The sequence below is a fragment of the Branchiostoma belcheri genome, unplaced genomic scaffold (assembly GCF_001625305.1).
Source record: "Branchiostoma belcheri isolate BF01 breed outbred unplaced genomic scaffold, Haploidv18h27 scaffold159, whole genome shotgun sequence".
Taxonomy (NCBI): domain Eukaryota; kingdom Metazoa; phylum Chordata; class Leptocardii; order Amphioxiformes; family Branchiostomatidae; genus Branchiostoma; species Branchiostoma belcheri.
In genome coordinates this window covers 360502-372108 of record NW_017803035.1, presented here as the reverse complement: position 1 = coordinate 372108, position 11607 = coordinate 360502, and the positions used below count along the sequence as shown (strand labels likewise).

The 11607-nt window shown below is 39.6% G+C and overlaps 1 protein-coding gene across 1 annotated transcript; it reads left to right on the top strand.

Moving 5' to 3' along the window:
- The first annotated feature begins 5157 nt into the window (after nucleotides 1-5157).
- On the top strand, nucleotides 5158-11028 carry LOC109465824 (collagen alpha-2(V) chain-like). Its single transcript, XM_019763265.1, has 5 exons — nucleotides 5158-5200; nucleotides 8463-8600; nucleotides 8914-9372; nucleotides 10483-10866; nucleotides 11018-11028. The coding sequence occupies exons 1-5, from the start codon at nucleotides 5158-5160 to the stop codon at nucleotides 11026-11028; spliced, it is 1035 nt and encodes a 344-aa protein (XP_019618824.1).
- Nucleotides 11029-11607: the final 579 nt, after the last annotated feature.

The following is an 11607-nucleotide window of genomic DNA, read 5'->3' as shown; positions in this document are numbered from 1 at the left end:
ATCGTCGGAGCAGCCAAAATGTACGTCCGTCGCTTCGAACAGCCAACTGGTAACTGTAAACAGTTTTCGTCGAACGCCGTTGCTAGTCTGGAACACCGGGAGTTTTTACGTTCTGGAACAACTTTTCGAACCGCGGATCGTTGTCCTCAGTTGAACTTTAGTGTAACGGGTCACATTGTCCTTTGACTGTTCTTAATAGTAGGAAAACACAACCGTACGCCTCGGAACGCCAGACTTTGTATATTATGTAACAACGACCGTGTAGAAAATGTTAATTCTGTATTAGAGTGTACGATATACTTATACATGGACATACATAATTCTATTGTCGGTGCCCTAAATCTAGATACACGATGTAAACAGCTACTGAAGCCTTGTATATGTTCTATTCTTTGTAAACGATAGATATATAGTGTAGCAGAACATTAGGTTAGTTGTTTTGTCTTCTTCGAAGTTGACTCCTTTTAGTAATGTAATTAACACTGGTCACTTCAATTTTGGAATGTCACTTTCCGAATTTGCAGACGGCCATGTTGAAATCCCTGATTTTTAACTTTGCCATTTCTGCAGGTACAGTAAATTTTTACATACCATTTGAAAGATCATGTTATCCTCAGTACCAGGTTATTTTTTTATGGTCAAAACATACATATTTGTCAAGATATTTCACTTTAAAAATTGCAATCCCGTCGGTGTACAAGGCACACCGACGGGATCAGAAGCCCACCCCGGTCGGGAGTAAACTCTACCCCGTCGGGGTGGAAAGCCACCCCGCACCCAGACCGCATCCAATTATCCTCATGAACACCCCATGAAAAACACTGAATTAATGAGAATTCACATCTTCACACCAGTGTAATTAGCAAGTTTGTGTGATAATTCATGAGAAGTCTGGGCTCAAAGGTTACCCCGACGGGGTTGAACAGCCCCGTCGGTGTGTTAAACAGCCCCGTCAGTGTGTCAGGATCAACAGGCTGGGCTAATGGCCTAAGCCTTCAGACCAGACTGAAAGTAATTTCCCAATGAAGTTTAAAAGATTAACATTAAACTTGCTTCTAGGTTGATGGCGGTTTATACACAGTTTATTGAAATTATTATACACAGTTTATTATATCACTTCATTATAAGGCCATGTTGATTTGATTATATGGATGACATCCTCCGGGAGCCCCAAAACTGATGCGCGCGTGCGAATAAAAAAAAAGTTTTGCAAAAAAAAAAGTTCTTTTCATTATGAAATCTACGTGGTCATGAGGGTTGAGCAAATGGTACAGAATATGGTTTGGCGAATAATCTAGTCTTCAAGTTCATTTCTTTACAATTTCGTCTTTTTTCGTTTGATTTTGGCATTCTACGACCTTGGTATAGTTTTTATTAATTTTTTTTGTAACTTATGGTATATTTTTGCTCATTTTGCAACTGTTTTGTACGATTTACAGTATGGTTGAAAACTTTTTTTTTTTGGAAATGGCCGAAAATTCATGCGCGCACGGATGACATCCATATAATCAAATCAACATGGCCTAATTGTAGTTCTGTGTGTATTCCTGCAGTTTTTCTAGACTGTATTTTCCAGGATTATGAAAGAACATTGTCTTTTCAAAGATACAAATGAGTCATGGAGATCTCACATGGCAGGAATGGATATGATTGACCAGTCAACCTGCTCCACATGAGTGCCATATATACATGTATGTACATGACGTGTACAATCCTGTAGGTCCTAACAAGGAGGTTAAAAATCTAGTCTTTGTCCAACAATACCTAGCTCACTGTAGGATGAATTCTAGCAAGGAGGTTATAACCTCTAACCTGGCTAAGACTAAGAATAGAGTTTGGATATGGCTAAAAATTTAATAAACTTTGATAACATGATAAACATGTACCCGTTTGCCACTTCAGCTTCCATTGCCACCTGTAAGTCTATACGGTACCAACCTGAAGTACGTAAACTCATTTGTCTATTTGGGTATACATCTAAATACCACATTAAGTGACGATGATTGTGTACTTGCTATGCTGAAGAGTCTTTATAGTCGTGCAAACAGTATCAACCGCAAATTTTTCTGTTGCTCTCCATCTGTTAAGAGACACCTGTTTATGACGTATTGCGCCCAGCTATATGGCGCCCAGTTATGGAGCTCTGTAAGCTCTGGTGTTTTGTATAAGTGCAGAGTGGCTTATAACAATTGTTTTAGAATCATAATGAATCTGCCTCGGCGTTGCAGCGCGAGTGAAATGTTTGTCTGTAACTATATTGACACTTTTGAAACCAGGAGGAGGAGAATTTGTTATTCTTTTCTAAAAAGGTTATTTTCCTCCAATAACGCAACAATCTGTCGCTTAATTCATTCCGATGCCTTCTACAGGAATTCATTCTTTCGGAAGACCTACCATTTGTTATGCTTTTAGGTTTCTTCCTGTTTTACTTGTATGTCTGTAGTGTTTTTTGTATTATTTTAATGATGTATTGTACATGTTATATGGGTTTTTAACCTGAAATAAAGAATGAATGAAAAAAATAACAACTTTTCAAACTCCATGGATGAACTCATCTATCATTCGCAGAATACCCCAGGGCTCAAAATATTTTTCACAGCATACCTGCACTGGTGCAGTAAACATTACCTGCACCAGACAAAGAAGACAAATCTTGCTTGCACTTACTCAGACTTTGAAAAGTATGCATCATAATAAAATCTGTTAAGAAACCATTGCTATTATGTTTTTATACTTCATAGGTGCTAACAGTCAATGCAGCAAACAAAAATACACATACTACTACATGTATCTATAAACCCATGGCCAAGTGCAATGTTAGGTGCCAGATAGCAGAAAATCTGACTGGGTGAAGGGCCAAATAGTCAATTGTGTTGGTAATGTCTTTAACAATTACATTGTTCTTAAGTTTTCACATGGGCTATCTTTCTGGCTTTTCCTGGGTGACCCAGTACAAGCTGCCGAGATACTACCAGTAACTTGGCATGTAACCCAATACTCCCTTATAGGATAATTTGTATCAAGTTGATAATTGGACAGTGACATTTGCATGTCAAGAACAATAGCTAACCTAGTTTTATCCCGCATAACAATTGTACCTGGAGCTGAATAATTACCGAATGGGTACTGTTGGACAGAAATAGAGGATTGTATAATTCCTTGCTTTGAAAGCAGGCTCAAGTTGTGAATATTAGGCTTCTTGCTTATCTACTTAGTCTTTAGGCTCATATTTATATACACTTAGTCTAGTATTTTGTTGCCAAAACTGGAAATAATCTGGAACAACTTTTCCAATATTTCATATTTCAACTTCATAGTCAAAAACATGGCCCGCCAACACAAGAATTGCCCCAACATGGACGGATCAAAACAAAGAGTCTGAATATAAACAAATTCCAGGTTTTTCCATTTGTTTGGCATTTTGATTAATGTCATGTGAATAGTGCTTACAATAGCGAATAGGTAAACTTTAACCATTTTGGCTAGATACTAACTAAAGGAATATTCTAGCCACTTTTTAAAGATTTTAATGACTGAATTATTAGCATATTCAATCATGTACAACTGTCTCTCAGGTACCTACACACCAAAAATGATGAAAATACGTTGTTCCAATCTGGACTTATTGGCTTTGAAAGTTTTTACCAGAAACTAACCTGCAGTTCCAGAACAAGCTGCTAGGGGGACCAAACTTACGCCACTTATTCGTGACAAGATAAGCTATCTGTCACCAAAAAGTCAAGACCATAGCTTGTTCAGGACAAAAGATACAAAAACCGGAAGTTCTGCTGCAGTACCAAGGTCATCCACCAGGAGGCCCATACTTGACCTTGACCTTAGTCTTTCCAAGACTTACCATCATACCAAATTTCATAACAATCCATAAAGGAGTTCTGAAGTTATGCTGACTACAAAGTTGCGGAAACACAGACACACAGACACACACACACACACACACAGACATGCAGACAGACACGCCAAAAACAATACCTCCATTTTTCATGGAGGTAAAAAGGACTTGTAGTACAATGTGTGCGTGATTGGAACAAGTAGGAGTAGAAGGGTTAAATTGCTTAGCTGCAGAAAGGAAGAAGTGTGTATTTTATACAGCAACATTCTTCTGCCACGGATATCTTACAGAAACATCGCAAATGACGATTCTACAACGATGAGAAAATAGTTTGTACGTTGTAATGTCGGTGTACAAAATATGTTTGCTGCGTAACATTCTCCAAAGATGTATGCCTCACGTATTTACGGTTGCCGCAGTAGATTTATAATCGTAAAACTGTTTTTCTCGATAACAATCATGCATAAATGTACACAATAAACAATATGCCCCGTTTGTCAACAGATCTAGAATGATTATTTTTTTCAAGCATGTTTCAGCATTAAATAAAGGCATTTAGTTGATAATATGATTTGTCTGAACTGTTCAAAATGTGACGAGTGTAGCCAATCCAATATAGTAAGTTTCAATCTTGTGTTTTCTGTTAGTTCTGGTAATAAGGCCACAGCAGGTAATTTTTATGGATGACATCCTCCGCAGACTTAAAATCTAATGCAATATAGGGCGAGAAGAAAACAAGGCGGGCCAAAAATACAAGATTCCTCCATTTTCAATTTTGACACCATAAACCTTGTTAAACAAGAAATGATACCTTTATTTTGATAAGTTTGCTGCCAAATATTAGAACATTCATTTGTCACTAAAAAAACTTTGAAAAATAAAAGTTTTATGTACAAATGGTTTTGATTCAATGAGACCATCATATACACAGCCAACAGCACATATCAAAGGAATGAAATACATGACTGCATCAAAGTAAAAGACAAAACATTGAATCAGAGCCTTGTCTTGTCTCCTCTCTTCATGTTCATGTACCATGATGACTTTTCGATGACACGTTTCGGCATGGCAACAGACATCTTTGCCCATTTTTGGCATGTTGACCACTGTCAGAGGACAACAAAATTTCTTTTTTTCCCAAATTCAGGCGAAAATTAATGCGCGGGCTGATGTCATCCATCAAAATGTTGTTGTGGCCTAATCAAAAGTGAACCGTGCTTTGGGTTTTGAGGCACGCTTATATCGACGCGCGCCTTGCCTGGTGCAGGACGTGTTTCTGCTGTCTAAAAACCTGACAAGTGGCAGACATGTCGGCAGGGCAGCAGCAGTCCCGGACAGGGAGAACAGGAGGTAACATGGTTCTCAAATGTCTCTTGCAATAATGTTTACCTCACTGATTTTCATAATTCAGAGACTTGTTGTTTTTATAATTCCAAGAGCTGTTGTGTTTACTACTGACTCTACGATAAACTAGTATTATTGCATGTATTTTTCAAATTGCATGTAAATGCCAACATGGAAATTTGTATATGCCATATATGCATGGATTCAGGTCCAGAGGTATAGATGTTTATTTGCAGAAAGTATTTCTGAATTGCAGAACAAAACTTTGACATTCTTCAATATTGTAGGATACTGAAAAGCTTTTTTAGCACTGTGCATGCTAGCCGACTATTTAATAGCTGTAGTTGTTGTGTTTACAGATTGGCTAATTTCATATTCAAGAGTAATCTGACTGTGGGAATTGGCCACGTCCCGTTTGGTTATATCTAATCTTCCAGCCAGAATAGACAATGAAATGAAATGAATATTTGGACCGTTATATAGAGATACTTGAATAATAATATCATTGTTTAATCAATGCACCCTTTGTAAAATTTGTCGTGTAATAATGTTTGAAACCGTGGCACGTTTCAACTTCATTGCCCCATAAATTGTGTTTCTTTGTGTTTATCTTGTGTAAAAGACCATATACTCGTAGTGCAGTCTTGATCAGGTTCAAATGACCTGTGACACTACTTCCTGGATCATTTGACCAATTGTTTTATCCCATGCCCAAAGTGACTGGTCGATTGAATAAAGATGCAAGACTTGTTATTTGCTGTGCTGTATTTGATAACCCGATGTTAAGCATCAGAGTTTGAAGATATTTCAGCATATTTTACAGTTACTGTAGTTTTCTCGCCAGGCGCCAAGCCCACGCAGCAGGCCCAGACTGATTGGACGTCAGTTGCTGACGCCGCCGCGAGTACACCTAACCCCATGTACGTCACCAGAGCAGGTAATATATTTTATGGCCACACTGGCGTTCGTAGTACTCTTAGGCCACAGCAAAGAAATTTTATGGATGACATCCTCCGTAGACTACAAATCTAATGCTATAGGGTGAAAACAAAACAAGGCAGGCAAAGAACAAACAAACAAAAAAAAACAAACAACAAGATTACTATATATTGACATCACAAATCTTGTTAAACAAGAAATGATACATATACATGTATTGTGCTATGTATACTGCCATCTATTACAACATTCGTTGCTCACTGAAACTACTTTGAAAATTGAAAAAAAATATTCGTGTAATTTGTAATTTACTTTTCAACATATTTGTGCAATTATCTCACATTTCTGACATTTCTTAAACAACCCACATGAGGCACACTCTGTTTTTGGTGCCACCACAAACTACCAGAATGTAAAAAAAATTATCGCTATGTTTCCAACTTTTACACACCCGTAAGGCGTCATGTTTTGGCACCTCCACTTCCTGAATGGCACTTATTTTCAATGGAATAGGGATGATTCAATTTACTTTGTAAAGAAATGAACAGAAAATTCACTCTTTGTATCGCCCTGATGTTACATAATGCAGCTTGCTTTAATTGAGGGAGGGGGGTGTCTCTTGGCTGTTTATTTGACGCCAATAGATTGTATTGCGTATGCAATTTTCTCATTGAATGATGTGTGGCATGGGACGAAGAAAAAAATGTGCCATTGTTACATACTGTAATGGTCCATGAAGACTGAGTTTGGATGCATGATTAAAAATTGGTGACCAAAAATGTGACCAGGGGTATCTGTGAAAAGATAACGAAAAGATAACCAAGGTTTTAAAATAAAACCTTTGCCTCTTTCTCAAAATAATTTAGGTATAGTTTGAACTGCAACTCTCGTTCACTTGTGTGTCCACATTGCACGCGTACGTAGTTTGTGATAAGAAACTTTGTTCTTCAAACCATAAGAAAGAAACCATCTTGCTCTTCAAACAGATGCAGCTTATGATGCTGACGCTGCCAAGAAGACAAAATGTCGCGACCTCCGGAAGAAGCTGTTGCAAGTCGCTGGCCTTTTGTTTGGCCTACTAGTCGCCATCCTGATGCCGTATTTTGCAGGTCAGTTGAAATTAACTCTTGTGAACCGTCGAGAGGAGGGATACAGAGCCAGTCACATTTGGGACCGCATTCTTAAGAAGTAGATTTTAATTATGACTTCTGGATGAAGTCATATTGTTTTTGCTCACGATTCTTCTTCTCCTCCTGCAATTTCTTTAAATTGATTCAACTCCTTCATTTTTGGGTCAAATAACATGAAATTTGGCATGAAGGTAGAGTGGGCAAATACCCCAGGCTTTTTTTTTCATTTTTGTGATACAGGCTTTTAGAATGGTTTTATTTGAGCTTTTTGGTTGTTATAGACAATGTACTACATAGCAGTGTGTTACTATGTTTGGGCATGAGTCATCAGAATGGCATGTAGAGCAGGCAACCAATAGGCATGCAGCTTTCCTCTATTCTCCTTGCTGATTGGCTGTTCGGATCTGATTGGGTTAACTCAATTAACAATTATACAATGCCATGCCATATTGACAGTATGAACTTTATTCAAGTGTTTTGGTAGGTATGTCAGGCTTAATAAATGCATAGATGCTTCTTTTTATCTTTGAAAATCAACAGTTTGCATTATGCAATTAAAACCAATAACGTAAGGGATAGCTATCCAACTGTTGTCACTTAATACTATAGTTATATCAATGTAAAGAATTGTTTTTTTCTTGTATTTCTCCTTCTTTCCCTGCCATGTCGTGAAATGTGGTGAAGTCATGCTGAATTTGCTCCAAAGCAAATGTTGGCTTTTCTAGTTTGCCTTGTTTTTTTCTTGTCCAATGAAAACACTATTTATGTATATTACACTACTGTATGTTTGGGACCGCACTGTATATAACGTCCCCTGTAACTGTATGTTAAGATATATCAGAAGTGATTCCTGTATATGTGCTGTGAAATTTGAACCAGTCAGAATTGCCCCGAGAACGTCACCGAGACGTCGGCTGAATAAGGCCTCTTGGTTGCGTCAAATAGTCTCAGTGATTTACCAAGTTGAACCTAATAATTAAACTATTCATGGAGGTCAGTTGTTCGTATCCGTTACATATGTAAACCCGTGTTCAGTTAGAGCAACCTGGCATTTAACTGATGTATTTTGCAGGTCCGCTCTTTGTATCCGTTACAGCCGATACCTGAAGTACTTTATATAAGGATGATCCCTATTCAGTTAGAGTATACAGCGTTGCGGCAAAACTGATAAAAACGTAACTGTGTATTTTTTTTAACAGTGAAAGTCAGCACCCTTTCTAACGACCTGGCAAAACTGTCTGTGAAAGTGTTGAAACTTTCTGAGGGACTATTAACGCTTTCTGATAAGGTGGGCGAACGGGACAGGATGACAGCGCTGGGACTTGGCAAGATGAAAGGTAAGCCAGTGTCCTATGATGTCGTTCATACCAATTTGAAACCAGAATCTTCCCGTTTTTGATACCAGACTTTTTTTTTAAACCGGATTAATGATTAGCGGGCACAAACTGTTTGAATTTAGCCTGGAATGAACTCAAATAGGCTAAATTCAACCGCTTAATCCCCGCTAAGTATTCACTCTCGGTTTTCTCAAGTCTTGTATCAGGCAAAGTCGTGTATTCTATATGTGGAGGTATGGTTTTTTTCGTCAGTAGTTTCCTTACCGTTGTGGGAGATAGTCTAAGCTCCATGTTTGCCCTCCCGTCCTGCAAGAAGTCCACGCTGGAGTGACTGGACCTGCCGGACCTGGAAAGAGAGAGAGACCGTTGGGGCCCACTGGCCATGGATTTATCGGGCCTCGTGGGCCTCCTTGCCCTCCAGGAGAAAAGGAAGCCAGCGGGCCTAGTGGCCCTGGTTCTATCGGACCTCCTGGTCCTCCAGGAGAAAAGGGAGCTATGGGGCCAGCTGGTCCCGTGTCTGTCGGGCCTCCTGGACCTCCAGGAGAAAAGGGAGCCATAGGTCCAGCTGGTCCCGTGTCTGTCGGGCCTCCTGGACCTCCAGGAGAAAAGGGAGCTATGGGGCCCGCTGGTCCCGTGTCTGTCGGGCCTCCTGGGGAGAGGGGGCTCAAAGGACCGATCGGGCCACGAGGGTTGATGGGTCCTCCCGGGCCACCAGGAAGATCAGTGTGCCATGCTGGACTACCTAAACCTCAAACATCCCGTTCGGATGATGGTAAGGCATAACTTCTTGTCCTGGCAAATTTAAATATAGTGTAGCATGAAAGTTCATCTGTGTTGGTACAAATCATTATGAAATAAAGACTGAACTTAAACTTCCAACACTAGATATAGAATTGGGGCTTACCCCAAATTTTCGGTTGACTCCATCAACCTTGTTCACGGAATGGACCCGTCTACTCTTGGAACGTGACGACAGAGACACGTGACCGTAGTAGCGGGTCATACGTGCCAGATAACTTGTGTCGCCCCCCGTGTCTGTTCAGGGTAGGTCTGTCCATTCCGTGAACAAGGTTGATGGAGTCAACCGAAAATTTGGGGTAAGTCCCAATTCTATACCTAGTGTTGGAAGTTACAGTTCAGTCTTTATTTCCTAAATATAGTGTACTGCATGCGCACTTCCTGTCTCTTCGATTAATCATAATTATTTGGAGTTACTATTACGTAATTGTGGCAAGCGCATATTACAAACTTCAGTCATGAACGCACACACACACACACACACACACACACACACACACACACACACACACACAAACACACACACACATCTACATCCTGAAAGGAAGATACATGTACTACATAGTAAGTTTTAGATAAGACCCTACAGCGAAGCCTCCGTAACCTAACCATTCAGTCTATCGTGGTTGAGGCGAATTTTCTTCGGAGCTGCTGAAACTCTTCCCCACCCGCCTAAGCCTAGGTTCTCCCCATCACACTCCTACCGGGCCACGACTGCCAGACATTTTTCCACAATTATCACCAACCAAGACAAAGGACAGAGACACGCAGTTTGGCCGACAAAGGGAAAAGTTTAATCATTTGGCGGACTTTTCCAGAAGAGATACAGGCCAAACAGAAATTAAAGGCCAAACTGCGTATAAGTAAGATGTAAAGGTAAAGGAGAGGAGAGAGTAACGTAAGGTTTAGACGGAAAGGATCACTCCTACCGGGCGGTCTGTTGAGCTGGGCGGGGAAAAACTATTGGAGCCCCAACTACGATAGACTGGATACCAGGCCTTACCGTAACCTGACTTGAGTAGAGTTTTTTTTCAAGGGTGCATATATATTTTTAAAAATATTTTTCAAGTTGTCTGTCACAGAGGTTTTAGAGAGTGGCGTGGAAACTGCTACAAGGCCTTTACCACAAGGAAGAATTTCAAGGAAGCGGCTGCGACCTGTGGTGAAGAAGGCGGCACCCTCGCCATGCCCCGAGACGCTGCTACCAACGACTTTCTCATCACTTTGATGTCCACACGTGCCAAGCGTTTTTCCCATTGGATTGGCCTGCATGATCAGCGCAAAGAGGGAAACTTTGTGTGGGTGGATGGTTCTACACTTGGGAAGTACAACTCGTGGGCGCCGGGACTACCAAATAAACATTTTTGGAGGGGAAACTGCGTCGCTTACAAATCCGGGAAACCAATTGCAAAGTGGTGGAACGTTCCATGCAGCTACGGACTACGCTTCATCTGCCAGGTCGCAGGAGGTACTTCACACAAAAATATCATTTACTGATACAAGAGACATGCACATTTCAAATGATTCTCGTTCCCTTCTTACATTTGTATCTTCTTTACGTGAAGGCTATCTATTCCCCCTTGTTATCAATAGTAACTTTTTCGTTTATTTCTTTACAGGACGTGCCTAGGCCTCTCATCACTATTGTGACACGGTATCCAATGTTTTTTTGTAGAAAAGTTGACTTTGAAACAAAAGGCCTGAAATTGTACGAAATGTGATAAGCAAGCACTTTTCTGAGTTGTACACACTTTAAATTTCTTTGATGAGAATATGGTAGCGTAATGCTGTACAAGTACTTTACAAGGAAAAATAACGCACGTCTAACAAATTATATACTTGCACATGCTATACTAGTTGTATTACTGGTTGTTGTTTTTCACATGACATTCTGGTGGTTAACACTAAATAAAAGATGCGTACAGCTTCTTGTTATAATAATAAAATAGATGACTGTAATTATATATATATATATATATATTACTGAGAAGTAATTTAAAATCATTTGAAAGATTAGGGAAACTGTTACTGGTAGAAACATAACAGCAATACATCTGCGTTGTTTGTTGGATACGCAAAATGCTTAACACTGTATGAGTTGGTTTGATAAAGCATAAATGCTATGTAATGTCAAGAACATGAGTCTGTGTATACGAAAGAAACTACAATGAGCTTAACAGAAGATGGACTGTAAACAATCGTATGAAAA

Coding starts and splice junctions, on each gene's coding strand:
- LOC109465824 (XM_019763265.1), top strand. CDS start 5,158: ATGTCGGCAGGGCAGCAGCAGTCCCGGACAGGGAGAACAGGAG. Junction 8,601..8,913: donor GGGACTTGGCAAGATGAAAG/GTAAGCCAGTGT, acceptor CCGTCCTGCAAG/AAGTCCACGCTGGAGTGACT. Junction 9,373..10,482: donor AACATCCCGTTCGGATGATG/GTAAGGCATAAC, acceptor TCTGTCACAGAG/GTTTTAGAGAGTGGCGTGGA.